This window comes from Giraffa tippelskirchi, chromosome 10 (assembly GCF_054371585.1).
Source record: "Giraffa tippelskirchi isolate mGirTip1 chromosome 10, T2T-mGirTip1v1.2.pri, whole genome shotgun sequence".
Taxonomy (NCBI): domain Eukaryota; kingdom Metazoa; phylum Chordata; class Mammalia; order Artiodactyla; family Giraffidae; genus Giraffa; species Giraffa tippelskirchi.
The window spans coordinates 44,536,014-44,553,089 of NC_137284.1; the positions used below are offsets into that span (position 1 = coordinate 44,536,014).

The 17,076-nt window shown below is 44.7% G+C and overlaps 1 protein-coding gene across 1 annotated transcript in view; it reads left to right on the top strand.

The window, feature by feature from the left end:
- The window catches only part of FAT3 (FAT atypical cadherin 3), a 787,529-nt gene that overhangs the window by 71,529 nt on the left and 698,924 nt on the right, over positions 1–17,076 (top strand). Inside the window, exon 3 of the mRNA XM_081531110.1 lies at positions 10,051–10,109. Within this exon, the coding sequence (XP_081387236.1) occupies positions 10,058–10,109 (52 nt within the window). The 5' untranslated portion in view covers positions 10,051–10,057. The remainder of the gene's footprint in view (positions 1–10,050; positions 10,110–17,076) is intronic.

Here is a 17,076-nt window from a genome sequence, read left to right on the forward strand (position 1 = left end):
GGTGGGGAAGATCGCCTGGAGAAGGCAATGGCAACCCACTCTAGTACTCTTGCTAGGAAAATCCCATGGATGGAGGAGCCTGGTGGGCTACAGTCCAGGGGGTTGCAAAGAGCCGGACAGAACTGAACGACTTCGCTTTCACTTTCACTTGAATAAGCTTCTGGTCTCACCTTCAATTCAGGAAGAGCTAGGATGCATTCAGTGCAATTGGAATCCTGGTGCTTTCTGAAAATCTTCTTTGAAGTGGCCTTGAACAAAGTGAGAGCCATAGGATGAGTTGGCTATGTCAGTCACTCATTCATGCATTTATTCCTTTATTTCACATTATTTATTGGGCTACTGTACCTTGCAGAAACTAAGTAGACCCTGACCTTAAACTCACTAGACCCTGACCCTAAAGTAATTTAATATCTAGAAAGGGTGATAAGACTTCTTATTTAAAGCCTTTGCTGCCTCACTGAGGCAGATGGTAATAAAGTCCCAAGAAACCTTTTGTGTTTTGGGGACTTTATTAAATCTTGTATCCTATTGTATTGCATTTCTGTATGTCCAGGTCTCTGAGTTTTGTGAGAACTTGGAACAAATTCTGTTCATTCATCTCTACCTCCCTAGTAACCAGGCACAACACAGCACAGGTTTTTAATAAATGTATGATGAATATATAAACACATATGTGTGGGATGAAGTACAATTCCGTTGGGAAGATGGTGGAGGAGATGGCATCTGAGCTGGCTTGCAGGATGGACATGAAGAAAAGGAGAGAGGGCATCACAGAAGTGGAGGCAGCATATTAAATATACAGAAATGGGAATGCATTCAAGCCTCTGTGAATGCAAGAGTGATTCCTTCTGGATGGAATGTGGGATTCCCCGAGGTAAGCAAATGGAAATCATGTTAGAAAAGGAGCTTGGGATCTGATATGGGCTTTGCAGAAAAGGCAACAAATAGGCAATAAATTTGCAGCTCGCTGACCTTTGCACCAGTTCTAAAGACTCCATCTCTTAGGGTTTAAGGTAAAGAAAGCTGAGGAATCAGAATGGGAATATCATGTTATGAGGATCAGAGCCTGGGAAATCCTTTAAGGAGTTCAGGACCGAGTAGGACTAGAATGGGAAGAAAGCCAGTGTGCTTGGAATGGGCTCATCCCACTGGAAAGTACTTGTGTGTTGTTTTCGTTTGTCAACCTTGGGCCATGCTGTGTTTGAACAAACCTGTGCTGGATTTTTTTTTTAGATGAACTTTGCAGAGGCTGAGTGCTTGGAGGACTTGGTTACTCTGCCCCTTGGCTCTTTGCACTTGCTTCCAACACAGTACCTCGATACCATTGTCCTGCAGATGCTTGCAGATCAGTCTTCGCCACAGATGACTGCAACTGGCTGAGACGACTTTGTTTCCCCAGCTTGAGTGCAGTGCTGGCACACGGAGGAGCCTCTGTCAATATCGTCTGAGTGGAATTAAGTTGCTGAAATATAGCCAAAGACAATATTGCTCACCTCAGGGGCATCAGAAACAGAAGTTTCCATCCATATCGGAGTTGGATGCTCCTAGCTTATGGGTAGTAGCGTTTTCTCCTAGGAAAATGACACTGCAGGCATTCTCTTCCTGCAGCCCTCATGCTGCGAGGACCGGGGGGAGCAGAAAGAGGAGGGCAGGGGGCAGTGGGCTGTCATCAGCTCAGTGACTCTCCCTGGGACACAAATGGGGGGGTCCAGGAAAGTGGAGACAGCATGGAACCGATGTCTTCCCTTTGTCCCAGGAGAGGAGTGAGAGCCCAGCGCAGTGGAGACAGCTCGGCAGCCTCTGCTTGTGACTTGCGTGTGCACAGCTCCACGTGCAACTGGGTTCATGGAAAACCTACCCAGTCTGTTTGTTTTTCCAGTTAGACACACACGGGTGTACACATCTAGTTTTTTGCTGGGAACAAGCTGTTATCTATTAACGTGGTATTATTATTACCTTTGTTTTGCCAAACAGACTTTAAGTGGACTATGCAACTGTATGCGGAGAAAGGGGAGAGAGCACACTGGGGCCGAAGTGACAGTGCACTTGTGAAGTGCTGGCCGTGTTCTGTTCTGAGGGGCTTCCCTTCCTTGCCACTCACTTGAAGCCTCTACTCAAGTGGCTCTTTGATCATCGGTGTGACATCTGGGCGCGGACAGTTAGGTCTCTTCTGTTTTCATGAAGTAATCTCGTAGTGAAATTTGGAAATCTTTCCTTTATACTTGGGGAAAAGCAGGATCTTGCCAGAAGGGTCTTCGATCTGGCTCTGTTGTCCACGTCAGTGTTTCGTCTAAGAGGAGGCATCCCTGTATTTTTACTTCCATGCCAAAACGAAGAAAACTTCTCTCTAGTCCTTATGTGTTTGCCTCTGTGTTGAGTTGAGGCAGTAAAGGGTGGATATGGCAGCATATTGAGGGGATTCTGTGTTTTGTTTTCTAGAATGTTCCACTTTGTGTGCGTGCCCCTCCTCAGAAGATGATGGGGCCTGGTGGGCAGGATGGCAGGCAGCGGGTGAACAGCTTGGCAGCATCTTGAATGCTGCTGCTCATGCTCTTCCCCAGGATGGGAGTGCTGGCAGAAGCTGCTCCTCAACAACAGCAGGACTCCCTCCTTTCCCTGGGGACTGACTGACTCCCTTTCCTGCTGGCTCCAGGCTTTAGATCAGAGACACTTCCTAATGGGAAACTCTCCCCAGTTTTGGCAGTAGGGACACACATCGCTGGTGATGCTTTGTCACTCCAGCAGATGATTTATTACAGAGATTCAGTGTGCGGTGTTGGTGGATTGGAAAAATTCAGGGTTCAAGTCTATTTCATCGACTTCTAGGCAGGCAATCACTGCCAGTGACAGCATCGGTCCAGGGTTTTTGATTATTCTAAATTTCATGTTGCAGAAGCCTGGATAATCTAGTGGTGGGTGAAGGATGTGGATGCCCAAATTCTGGAAATAGCTTTGTGAAACCTTCCTTTTTTACTCACGGGAGGGAACATACTGTGTTTGTTCTGTATGTAATCAACAAATAGTTACTGGAGTGGAATGGGTTCTGTTATTTAAATTTGGAACATGTTTTTGGTGTAGCTGTGTTCCTAAATGACCACATGTGCAGCAGCAATATTCTCTGAACCAGTTTGTTTTGAAAAGCCTCACAGTTCCCTTGTCTTAATCACACATTAAACACTTAGGGGCCCAATTATGAGCATTTTATTGTAGTGATAGCATGGGAGAAAACCTCTAGCTGTTGCCAGCCATTTTTTTAGGTTATATACTAAGAGCTCACTTGCCTTTTCCTATTAAGGCTTGTGGCATGTATTCAAGAAAAGCTACTCCTGGTGGTTTGGGCTGTGTTAGGGGTGGAGCCTGAAGTATTCAGTGAATCAATCTGTGACTTCACACGTTGGCTCCTTACTTCCTCTTGAGCAAAAGACAGTAAGTGAAGAATTCTGATTACAGCTCAGATCTTCAGCCTTAAGACATTGCCCTTTGAGCTTGCTCTGTAAATACTGATTAGTCACAAACCTTCAATTTTGGTCCTTCACCACCCAGAATGGTGCCTGGGTACAGACGAACAATGCTTTTCCCATTGCAGGAGCACTTGAAACACTAGGTTCTTTTGCAAGGAGACGAAAATAGGTTTCCTATTGTTCAAATGGGTGTTTTAAGTGCTTTGCAGGTGTATCTTAGAGAATGAAGATATTTATTTTTAATGAGAAGTGCTGAAGAATAACAATAATCGAACCTTGGAGAATTGCAGATCAAAGCTTTTCTTTCATTATAAAACAAATGAAGTCCTCTATCTAGGACCTAGTAAATTTATTAATTTTTAATAGAGGAGTAGATTCTACATAGTAATTTGATTCTTTTGGGAGAAGATCCTTTAAGTGGTGTTTAAAAATCTGCATCCTGAGGTGGTTTGGAATGAGAACTTGCCATGACGGTATCACAAGATAGTCGATGTGCAGCGTGGCTGAGAAACTTACTCAGAAGCACCATGAGTCCTTTATAACTGTTCTTCTTCTGCCCAATGTACAGTATAGTATCTTATACTGTAGCCATATTTAGCTCTTACTTTGGACCTGGGTTTCCTATCTTGCTTTTTGAATCAGAAATGCCATTGTGAGGAAGTAGAATTTTGTGCAGAGTAATAGGCAAACCCCAAATCTTCCAAGTCTAATTTTTAAAAATTCTTTGTTATTTATTCATTCCTTTCTGGCTGCACTGGGCCTGCCTTGCTGCATGCAGGCTAGGTGCGCAGGCGGGGACTACGCTCTAGTCGCAGCGTGCAAGCTTCTCACTGCGGGGCTTCTCCTGTTGCAGAGCACAGGCTCCAGAGCGTGGGCTCAGCAGTGGTGGCACACGAGCTTAGTTGCTCCGTGGCATGCGGAATCTTCCTGCACCAGGGATCGAACCCATGTCCCTTGCATGGGCAGGCGGATTCTCAACTACCACACCATCAGGGAAGTCCTCTTCCACATCTTCTATTTCACATTTTTTCTGCTGTGGTTAAGATTTCCCCTCACCCTTCCAAATATTTGTGCTCCCCTTTAAATGATCCCCATCATTTTTTCTCTTTTGGTTTGAGACTAGCAGTCATAATACTTCTTGAAGAAGCCAGCCCTGCTTTCCATGAGTTGCTTTGTGGAGTTGGATTTTTAAGCCGCTGAGCTTAGTGATCACTGCCCTGAGCCCCTGCAGCCATCTTCAACATTGTGATGCTGGCTTGGAAAGAGCCAGTCTACTCCAGAGTGCCACATGTACCAGGGGGCAGCTCTTCCAGAATGTGTCTGCTGTCAACTGGACACGTTGGACTGACCATGGAACTGAGGGCTGTGGCATTTGTTAAATTGGCCTATGTATGAAACCATTTGGCAGGTGCAGGAAAGTTGCAGAGCAAATGCATTGTCTCTGATCTTAAGTGTGTGGAGGCGTGCATTTGTTAAACAGAAGTCACTCCTGGGCTGAGAAATACTTTTGGGGAAATAAGATGAATTGTGAAGTCAAGAAAGCATTGAGGTAGGGACTTCCATGGGGGTCCAGCGGTTAAGACTCTGTGCTCCCAATGCAGGGGGCCTGGGTTCAATCCGTGGTCAGGGAACTAGATGTCACATGGTGCAACTAAGGCCTGCTGCAGTCAAATAAGTAAATAAATAAATATTTTTAAAAAGCATTGAGATAGAGAAGGCCCTGTTCGTCAGGTTCTGCCTGCTGCCTTAGCAATGAAGAGACTGTGGCTCAGAGGGATAGAGGGAGAGCCTTAGAACTGATCAGGACCTGAGTCTGCTTCTCGCCTGCCCTGTTCTTTAGCTCTGCAGCCTGGCTTATTTACGCATTTCCTCATTTCAGATCTTGCCTGGAACAGGGCAGTATATCAGTAAGTGAATGAATTTATGCCTTTTGTGTTTTAATGTGCATGTTTATGTTCATTCTTATCATCTGTTTGTTTACCCATATTGTAAATCTGCACGTGTTTGCCTTATCTTGCTTGTTTTCCCTCCTCCACCCCTCAGATAGGGGTTGCAGGAAGATAAGGACCTTGCTGCAACTAAAACAAAACCTACAGCATCTAAAATTCTGTTTTGTGCTATGTGTTTTCAAAAAGTATTGCTAGGGAATGAGCCTCATAAATCAGATACTTGCATTTTTTAAAAATCCTCCTGGTTTGCTGGGACCACACTTGGTTAGCTCTTTGGTGAAGGGTAGTTAAACCTGATCTCAGAAAAGAAAGCTTTCCCACGTCATTCCCTCCCTGTCCATTCCTTGTGAATGTACTGACAACTCCCCATTGGAGCTGCTAGAGCCTGAAGATAATCCTCTGTGAGCACCAGGCCCAGCTTCCTGGGCTCCGGAGTCAGGGCGAGAGGTCAGGCCTCGAGGGGAAGAGGGGCAGAGCTGTAAAAACAGTCATAGATAACCCGCGGGGTCTGCACAAGACCAGGTGTTCTCTACGTGACCTCTCCCGTGATCTCAGTCACACACGTTGGCTGGCGATTTGGAAACTTCCAGTGTTGGAAGGGTTAGTCCCCTAGGACTGGCTCTAGTGCTTGTCAAGGTGGGGACAGTTTTCCTTGCTTCTCACCTGTGTTTTAGTTCCAGGCTCAGGTATGGGGACCAAGATCTGGGTCGCCTGATCCTGAATGAAAATTCCTATTGCACTGTCTCTTTCCTGCTTTCCTTTACTTTCTAATGGCATGCATAGATGATGGAATTCTTATCGACTTTAAAAAAAAAAAAAACCTTCATTTGATTTCACATCTCCCTCAGGACACCGCCCCATTTTCTGCTCCCCTTTCACTAAACTTCCTTGAAGATTTGCTTATTCTTTTTTATTTATTTTTTTTAAGCAGAGGGTCATTTTAAAAATTGTTTCATTTTATTTATTTTGGCCATCCTGCAAGGCATGTGGAATCTTAGTTCCCTGACCAGGGACTGAACCCAGAACCCAGGCTCCCTGCAGTGAAAACGCAGATTCCCAACCACTGGACTGCCAGGGAAGTCCCAGTAGTTGCTAATTCTTGTTTCTCTCATTTCCTTTCCATTTCATCCTTACCGTGCCCCTGAAAATACTCGTCAGTGTTATCAGTGGCCCTGTGGTCAGCACTCAGCCCTCTTCTTCTCTAACCCATCAACAGTATTGGACACAATCCCTCATATCTTGCCTCATCCTTGAGACTCATTCTTCATGGAAGGAGACACTGGCTTTCCTCCCACCACACTGCTCCTGCCTTCTCAGCCTCCCTTGCTGATGTCTTGTAGGTTCCTTTGTTGTGAAACATAGGGATACCCTGGGGTCAGTTCACTTCTCTTCTGAAACAAGATGCATTCCTTAGCGATGTCTAGTCTCCTGGCTTTTAATGCCATCTATAGATCCTACCATGAAGTGATGGGACCGGATGCCATGATCTTAGTTTTGTGAATGTTGAGCTTTAAGCCAACTTTTTCACTCTCCTCTTTCACTTTCATCAAGAGGCTTTTTGGTTCCTCTTCACTTTCTGCCATAAAGATGGTGTCATCTGCATATCTGAGGTTATTGATATTTCTCCTGGCAATCTTGATTCCAGCTTGTGCTTCATCCAGCCCAGCGTTTCTCATGATGTACTCTGCATATAAGTTAAATAAGCAGGGTGATAATATACATCCTTGATGTACTCCTTTTCCTATTTGGAACCAGTCTGTTGTTCCATGTCCAGTTCTAACTGTTGCTTCCTGGCATGCATGTATATACATGTGTGTGTATATATATATATACATGTACATATAATAATAACTATAATAAATATACTATGAAGTTATAAATTATATTTGTAAATTATACATTTCTATATTAAACATATTTGTTATATATTTTTAAATTAAATAGCTTCAGAATCTGACCATATTTTATTGTTCTCACCTTGGTTCAGATCACCATTATCTCCCTTTTGGATTGTTGCAGAAGCCTCTTAACTATGCTCCTCACTTTTACCCTTATGTGCTGTGTTCTTTTCAACACCTCAGCTCAGTAATATTGCTAAACCTTTGTCAGATTGTCTCTTTTCTCTGCTCAGAATGCTAATGGCTTCCTCTCTGACTCTGAGTCAACTTGGCAAAGACTAGATCTGGACCTGGTTTCTCTCCGACTTCATCTTCCCCTTTCTCTATCTCATTGACTCCTGCCACAGTGCTCTCATTCCCGTCCCCCAGCAGAGCAGCCTGCTCCCACCCAGGGCCTTTGCTTGTGCTGCGTCATCAGCCTTGCACCCTCTCCCGTTCACTCCCACACAGATCCCTCTGTTGCACCCACTGTTCATTCAGGTGACGCCGTGAAGACTCTTACCTGCCTGCCTCCCTCTCCTGCCTTTTTTCTCTCCACAGTCCCTATCATCATATATTTTATTTTCTTCATTTCTTTTTTGTCTCTCTTCACCAGAATGTAAACTCCTCTGGGGCAAAGATTATCATCTGCTTTCTGTCTGGGCTTGTATCACTAGCTCCTTAATGGTGCCTGATCCATAATAAGGCATCAGTGCCTTGAATAAATGAATGAATGCTTTCCAGCAAAACCTGCCTTTTCATGGCCCAAAGGTTTTGTTTTTGGAGGTGTTAATTTTTAATAAGAGACATTTCAAGCTCACCAGCAGAAGGAGTGGATTTGGTTTATGTAATGGTTTCTTAGCTGCACACTGACCACCTTAGAACACCAATGTGACTTGTCTAACTAACCAGGGAATTTTCACATAATTATAGTGGTGATATTATAAATATTAACTTGAAAAGCTTGGACTTGCAAAGATATATGAGAAGCCAGATGCCCCCTAACTGTCCTTTAAAGAGACCAACCATAACAAAAGTAGCTAACACTTGGGACTTGCCTGGTGGTCCAGTGGTTAAGAATCTGTCTTCCAGTGCAGGGGTGTAGGGGACGCAGGTTTGATTCTTGGCTGGGGAACTAAGATCCCATATGCCACGGAGTGACTAAGCCTGAGTGCTGCAGTTAGAGAAAGCCCATGTGCACCACAAAGAGGACCCAATCGCAGCCAAGAAAATGAAAAAACAAAATGCTAGCCTTTACTCTGTAGTTTACTTTGCTAAATGCTCTTTATTCTCTCTCTCACACACACCTACACACACAGTGAGGCAGGTGGGCATTTTTTTTTTTTCTCATTTTGCAAATAAGGACCCTAATGTGTAAAGAGCGTAAGTAGCTTGTCATGTTCAAAGGTGAGTAAGTGGCCAAGTCAGGAGATGTCTTAAACACTCTGCTTTGCTGGAAGGACGAACTCCTCAGGGATCACTGGGCGGCTCATGCCTTTCTCATCATGTAGGTGCTTCCGCCCCTAGTGGGAGCCTGACGCATTCATGACATCAGGTCCAGGCTGAGGCTGGTATCCACCCAAACCCTCAGCCTTGGGGCCCATCTCTGTGCTTCAGGCTGAGCAGGGAGTGCTTTAGAGGCTTAGCTGGGAAGAGAAGCCCAGTCTCTAACTTTGCTGGACTCAGATATAGTGCCTGCCTCCTACCTGTGTCTGGACAAATCAGTTTGGTCTAAATGCATGTCCTGCTCTGGGGGCCCAAAATTATTTCTGCTTTCCTAGATCTGAGCCACAGAAAAGCCCAGATCTACTCTAATCACCCAAAGCAGTGGATTTTAGAGCTGAGATGGATTTTAAAGATCCTGCATCACTTCTTCTGAAAGGGGTCCCTTTCCAGGGCCTGAGAGTGAGCTATTTCTGAAAGTGAAAGTCGCTCAGTTGTGTCCGACTCTTTGCAACCCCTGGCCTATACAATCCATGGAATTCTCCGAGCCAGAATACTAGAGTGGGTAGCCTATCCCTTCTCCAGGGGATCTTCCCGACCTAGGAATTGAACCAGGGTCTCCTGCATTGCAGGCGGATTCTTTACCAGCTGAGCCACCAGGGAAGCCCGAGCTGTTATCTAACACTCAGAAATGTACTGTCCCAGGAGACATACGGGCTGACAAAGCAAGAGACTTCACTGGGAAGGGGTGGCCAGTGTAGGGGGAGCAGGAGGGTGAGGACACCTCGGGGAACTGCTTTGCCATGTGGCTGGCAGTCTTGGGATTTTTTGGTGATGGGATTAGTTTTGAGGTTGTCTCTGGCTGATCATTCTAACTTAGGGTCCTTCCTGGTGGCCACGAGTTGCTCATCCAAGATGGATTCCAACCAGGAGGATTCTGGGAGGCTGGTAGAACACATAGCGTGTCCTTTTGACTTTTCTTGAATTATTCTGGTTGGTGGTGCCTTGTTGGTTCTGCGTTCTTCACTAGGACCTCCTGTCCTAAAATAACTCATGCAAATGGTTACTATGGTGCCGGGCCCGAGGGGGCCGTTTCAGTTAGTGTTTCCCCGAACATTTCCTTATTGTGTGTGCTCCAGCCATCAGGGAAAACACACAAGTGCTCCCACACACTTCTCTCTTCTCACGCTGACCCTTGGCTTACTCTGCTCCCTCTCCTGTGACATATTCCCTCCATTGTCCTTCTGGCAGGTGCTTTAGGATTTAGCCTAGTATCGAGAACACAACTGAAGATTTGCAATTTTTTTTTTTTTAATACAGAGTAAGGATGGTAAAGAATCTGCCTGCCAGTACAGGAGCTGGAGCTGCAGGAGACTCAGGTTTGATTCCAGGGTTGGGAACATCCCTGGAGAAGGAAATGGCAGCCCACTCCAGTATTATTGGCTGGAAAATCTCATGGACAGAGGAGCCTGGTGGCCTATGGTCCATGGAAGGTCGCAAAGAGTCGGACATGACTGAGTGACTGAGCACACGTGCGTGCACACACACACACACGGATGGTTGGCGGTATCATGATTTGCTTTCAAGTTTGCAGTTTATTTCCTGAAAAAAATACTGATTTATGTAGAAATTGCATATTTGTGTGCTGGCATCTGAAAGTTTGGTTAGTCTTTTAATTCCTTTTTTCTATTACAAGGCAAAATTTAGCCACAGATGTGAAACCCAAATAAGTGTATTAATTAATGGATATCAATGGTCTGTAATCAAGGCACAACCTGTTGGTTAAACATATTCTGAATGATAAACAGAAGAATAATTTTTAAAAATATACTCAGGGTGTAGCATAAGAGTGTGACTACATTAAAGGTGGGTTTATCATTATTATCCTTAGGGAGAGAAGGGGCTAGGTTATTTTTTAATGAATCCAGATGTCCAGAACTGTATTTTCTCTCAAGTTTAAACATACTTCCTGCAGTAGTTTCAAATCTAGGCTGTTGAACAGGACCATGGGGATGGGAAGTGAGGTAAGACAGCTGCTTTTGTCTGTGAGGAAACTTAATTTGTGTGACAATCGCCTTCTGTCTTCCAGAAAATTAGCATGCATAGTTTTCAGCCACAGAATGAAGTGCTACCGTGTTTATTAAGCAGATACAGTTTATGCTTCTGCATAGCTCTGGGACTATGTACAGCAAGTTTTAGCCTGTGCTGTATACAGCAAATTTCTTTCTTTGGGGGGTGGGGGGGTGGGGCAGGCTGTGTGGTATGCGGGATCTTAGTTCCCAGACAAGGGATGGAACCTGCGCTCCCTGCAGTGGAAGCTTCCAGTCTTAACCACTGGACTGCCAGGGAAGTCCTCTATAGCAAATGTCTATGCACCAAAAATGATACTTTTATCTAAAAGGGAGCTTTCTGTGTGGGGTCCAGTAAGAAGGGAAAACCACATTGACTGAGCGCCTGTGTGCCTGGCAGGGGCTACATGTGTGCTTTGGGCATGAGCTGGGATTTCTTACTGGACTCTGAAAGCAGGGGTGTTTCAGGAAGGGCAAGGGGATGGGGTTGGACATCCTGGACATTTTGGAATGAAATCAGCTCTCAGTGACCTGAGCTGATGGAGAAGAGAGTCTGGGAGTGTGGCAAGTGCTGTCCCAGGACCTCTCTGGTTCACTGAGGGAAGGCCACAGGGAGAGGGAGGTTCCTGGGGGAGGCGTGCAGTCATCCCCTAGCTCCAGGGCTGTTCTTTCCTCTGTTCTGCTCAAGGGAGCGGGTGAGGTTGTTGGAACAGGGATATGGGTCTTCTCTTTAGAAGAATCAACAGCCTGCATCCTATGTGGGTTTTTCTTTCTCTTCATTCAAGAATGATTCATTGTTTGTTGAAGATTTAAAGAGTGTACACGAATATAAAAAAGAAAATTATACTCATGCCCATAACCACCTGACCCTGACATAACCATTTACCATTTTGAAGTGGAGCCTCAGGTGTTCTGTAGGTAGTTTTTTCCTTATCCACTTGGAATATACACAACATACCGCTTTAGTTAACATATTAGCCATCAGCTTTCTTAATTAATCAATTAGAAAACAATGTGGTGTGTAGAGAGAGAGGGGCCTCCAGGAGAGGCTGGGGAGCCCGCCCAGTGCTCAGGCCACTGGAGCCTGGTCGTCGGGGTGCTCTGGAAAGGACCCTGGCTCTGCGTGTAATAACAATGCTGCACAGGCTTGCGTTCATGAAGCTCTTTAAGATGATTCAGAGGTTCTCTGATCCTGTAGTGTCACTAAGAGTCGACAAAGTGGTCTAGAGTTGCCCATATTGGAGATGAGGAAACAAAATATCGGGCTAAAGTCATTTACCTTCAAGTTGGATGGACTTCCCTGGTGGCTTAGTGGTAAAGAATCCACCTGCCACTGCAGGAGATTCAGGTTTGATCCCTGGGTCAGGAAGAGCCCCTGGAGGAGGAAATGGCAAAGCACTCTTGTATTCTTGCCTGGAAAACCCCATGGGCACAGGAGCTGGGTGAGCTGCAGTCCATGGAGTCACAAAGAGTCAGTTACGACTTAGCAACTGAACAACAACAACATCGTTGGATAAAGATCCAAATTTCAAATGAAGTGATTTTTTTCATCATAGTAAGTACATCAATTCCTTGTTGTCTTATCTCAGGCTGCTGTAACAGAATACCATAGACTGGGTGGCTTAAGCAACAGAAATTTATTTTCTGAAAGTTCTGGAGGGTAGAAGTCCACGATCTAGATTTTAGCCAATTCAGTTTCTAGTGAAGACCGCATTCCTGACTTCTCACTTTTTTCTCACGTGCCCCTCTTTAGTGAGTGACACATGAGGGGAGGGGAAGGGGAAGAGAGAGAGGGGAAGAAAGAAACAGGTATTGAGTGTCTTTGGAGTTCTAGTGTCCCTTCCTATAAGGGCACTGAGTCTTATCAGTTTAAGGTCCAATCTTTAAGACCTCATTTAACCTAAATTATTTTTTAGAGGCCCTATCTCCAAATACAGCCACAAATCCTCAAAGGTGATGCTGTGAAAGTGCTGCACTCGATATGCCAGCAAATTTGGAAAACTCAGCAGCGGCCACAGGACTGCAAAAGGTCAGTTTTCGTTCCAATCCCAAAGAAAGGCAATGCCAAAGAATGCTCAAACTACCGCACAATTGCACTCATCTCACATGCTAGTAAAGTAATGCTCAAAATTCTCCAAGGCAGGCTTCAGCAATACGTGAACCGTGAACTTCCAGATGTTCAAGCTGGTTTTAGAAAAGGCAGAGGAACCAGAGGTCAAATTGCCAATACCCACTGGATCATCGAAAAAGCAAGAGAGTTCCAGAAAAACATCTATTTCTGCTTTATTGACTATGCCAAAGCCTTTGACTGTGTGGATCACAATAAACTGTGGAAAATTCTGAAAGAGGTGAGAATACCAGACCATCTGACCTGTCTCTTGAGAAACCTGTATGCAGGTCAGGAAGCAACAGTTAGAACTGGACATGGAACAACAGACTGGTTCCAGATAGGAAAAGGAGTACGTCAAGGCTGTATATTGTCACCCTGCTTATTTAACTTATATGCAGAGTACATCATGAGAAACGCTGGGCTGGAAGAAACAGAAGCTGGAATCAAGATTGCCAGGAGAAATATCAATAACCTCAGATATGCGGATGACACCACCCTTATGGCAGAAAGTGAAGAAGAACTAAAGAGCCTCTTGATGAAGGTGAAAGAGGAGAGTGAAAAAGTTGGCTTAAAGCTCAACGTTCAGAAAACTAAGATCATGGCATCTGGTCCCATCACTTCATGGCAAATAGATGGGGAAACAGTGGAAACAGTGTCAGACTTTATTTTTTGGGGCTCCAGAATCACTGCTGATGGTGACTGCAGCCATGAAATTAAAAGACGCTTACTCCTTGGAAGGAAGGTTATGGCCAACCTAGATAGCATATTTAAAAGCAGAGACATTACTTTGCCAACAAAAGTCCATCTAGTCAAGGCTATCGTTTTTCCAGTGGTCATGTATGGATGAGAGAGTTGGACGGTGAAGAAAGCTGAGTGCCGAAGAATTGATGCTTTTGAAGTGTGGTGTTGGAGAAGACTCTTGAGAGTCCGTTGGACTGCAAGGAGATCCAATCAGTCCATCCTAAAAGAGATCAATCCTGGGTGTTCATTGGAAGGTCTGATGTTGAAGCTGAAACTCCAATACTTTGGCCACCTCATGCGAAGTGTTGACTCATTGGAAAAGACCCTAATGCTGGGTAGGATTGGGGGCAGGAGGAGAAGGGGACAACAGAGGATGAGATGATTGGATGGCATCACCGACTCGATGGACATGGGTTTGGGTAGACTCCGGGAGTTGGTGATGGACAGGGAGGCCTGGCATGCTGCAATTCATGGGGTCGCAAAGAGTCGGACACGACTGAGCGACTGAACTGAACTGATGGGATGGGTCTTCGGTATACAAATTTAAAGGGATACAGTGTTCAGTCCATAACATTATCCAACGAATATTATTAGGTATCCACTGCTGTTGTACTGCTAAGGGATCTAAGGGGTGGAGACATATCCATATGAAATTGCCATGTGATGCTATAGTGTAATTGTGAACTCGTATAGGACTGTAAGTTAGAGAGGACATCCATTGGGAAGTGACATATGAGTTACAACTTGAGAGAAAAGTAGGTGTCAGGCAGAAGAGGAGATAGCAAATAAATGTTGACTCTATATTGCTGTCTACCTCAAGCACATAATATCGAACTTGTTTTTGCCTTTGCTTTCTTATTTTATTGTATTTAACATCATCTTGCTGGATTTTAATAAGATTTTGTGAGCCATGAAAATCCTTTACTCTCTCTCCTGCATTTTTTTGTGGAAAGATGGGATATGAATAAATAAAATAAAATGCAGAGCCTACAGTCAGGCAGCTGTCATGATGTTAATTCCAGGCATGTGCTCCTCTCTATTCCCTCTTCTATGTCTCGTCTGTTTAAAGAGATCGTTGGATGATTTTGTAGAGCTGTGCAGTCTCTGTCAATCCCTATTGATCTTTCCTAGTGTAGTTTGCTTGCTTTATTCAGTGGCCATAGGCATGGTTTTTTCTCTCAAGGTCTTTCTGATCACCTGGTCAGGAACAAACTTGAAATCTCAGTTTGCTAAGAAAAAGGCATCAGAGTGCTGAAGATTTTCTATAAAATGCATTTCCCATGTTGCTGCCTCGTTTAGTCATTCAACTCACATTTACTAAACATTTGCTGCTTGTCATAAACTCTTCTTGGTGGAACTAGTAGGTACAAGGCTGCTGCTGCTAAGTCACTTCAGTTGTGTCCGATTCTGTGTGACCCCATAGACGGCAGCTAATCAGGCTCCGCCATCCCTAGGATTCTCCAGGCAAGAGTACTGGAGTGGGGTGCCATTGCCTTCTCTGAGGTACAAGGCAGAATGAGATAATTCTTCACCTGGAGGTATGTGTGGGCTAGTACAAGGATGGAGAGTCTGCAGTTCATATACAAACTTGGTTCATAGCGTCTGCTGCTGCTGCTAAGTCACGTCAGTCATGTCTGACTCTGTGCTACCCCATAGACAGAAGCCCACCAAGCTCTGCCATCCCTGGGATTCTTCAGGTAAGAACACTGGAGTGGGTTGCCATTTCCTTCTCCAATGCATGAAAGTGAAAAGTGAAAGTGAAGTTGCTCAGTCGTGTCTGACTCTTCTCGACCCCATGGACTGTAGCCTACCAGGCTCCTCTGTCCATAGGATTTCCCAGGCAAGAGTACTGGAGTGGGTTGCCATTGACTTCTCCAAGGATCTGCTAGGAACAGCTATTGATATGTTAAATGATTCTGAAAACTGTGTCCAGACTTAACCAGGAGTTTCTGTTGGATCAGTGGGGCTGTGAGTGGAGAGAAGGCTTGTTCGATCCCTGGGTCAGGAAGATCCCCTGGAGGAGGGCATGGCAGCCCACTCCAGCATTATTGCCTGGAGAATCGAATGGACAGAGGAGCCTGACAGGCTATGGTCCATAGTGTTGCAAAGAGGGGCTTCCCTGTGGCTCAGATGGTAAAGCATCTGCCTGTAGTGCGGGAAACCCGGGTTCAATCCCTGGGTTGGGAAGATCCCCTGGAGAAGGAAATGGCAACTCACTTCAGTATTCTTTCCTGGAAAATTCCATGGATGGAGTCTGACACAACTGAAGCAACTTAGCACATACACACACATGCACATGTGTGTGGAGAAGAAGTGACTTGCAAAGTGCATATTTGCCATCCTGGGCTGGGTGATGTCTGAATACAATTTTTTCACAGAATTATGGATGCAAGGTCAAAAAATGCATCCTCTCAGTTGGAAAAAAATAGGTTCCCTACTGATCATTTATTTTATGTTTAATCTAGAAACATATGTTACTCTTCTGAAAAATTTTCCCTTTGTTGCTTTTCTTCTCCTTCTCCTTCAATTTTAGGTTACAGTCAGGAAATTGCTTTCTTCGTGCGAGAGTAGTCCCTCATCAGCCAGAGGTATGCTTTCTTCGTGCGAGAGTAGTCCCTCATCAGCTAGGGGGATATATATATATATATATATATATATATTCATGTGCTTCCACAATAGCAAGAGATGAAACTAGCTGCTCTGTTGACTGTGGAAGAAGGGGCTTCAGACTCTTGACTTTTTTCTTTTAACTCAATAATTCTGATTCTCGGATGCACAATGAAATCACCTTGGATGTTTCGAACACCCAGGTCCTGCTCCAGACCAGTAGAGTCTCCAGGGTGGTACCCAGGCCTGAGGTTCCTGTGTGCAGCAAGGTGGGGAGCCACCATCTTACCAGGTCGCACTCAGTTTTCACCAGGTTTTGGTTGGTTGGATGATTGATCACGTGCAGCTGCTCCTGGTAAATTGGAGGGAATGGATGGGAGGAGTAGATGAAGGAAGTCACTGAGGGGTTCTTCCCGGTTCAGTGGTCACGGCCAAACACAGAGTGTCTAAATAAAGCTGAAATCATTTGTCCATGTCTAGACCCACATTCTTTTTTTTTTTAATGAGGTATAGTTGATTTACAATGTTACATAAATCTCAGATGTACAACATAGTGATTCTCAATTTTTAAAGGTTATACTCTACTTATGGTTATTATAAAATATGGCTATATTCCCTGTGATGTAAAATGTATCCTTGTACTTCCTTATGTTATGCTAGTAGTTTGTACCTCATAATCCCCAATTCCTGTCTTTCCCCTTCACTCTTCCCGCTCCCTGCTGGGAACCGCTAGTTGTTCTCTGTATCGGGTAGCCTATTTTCTTTTTTGTTATATTCACTTTGTTGTTTAGTTACTACGTCCTGTCTGACTCTTTGGCA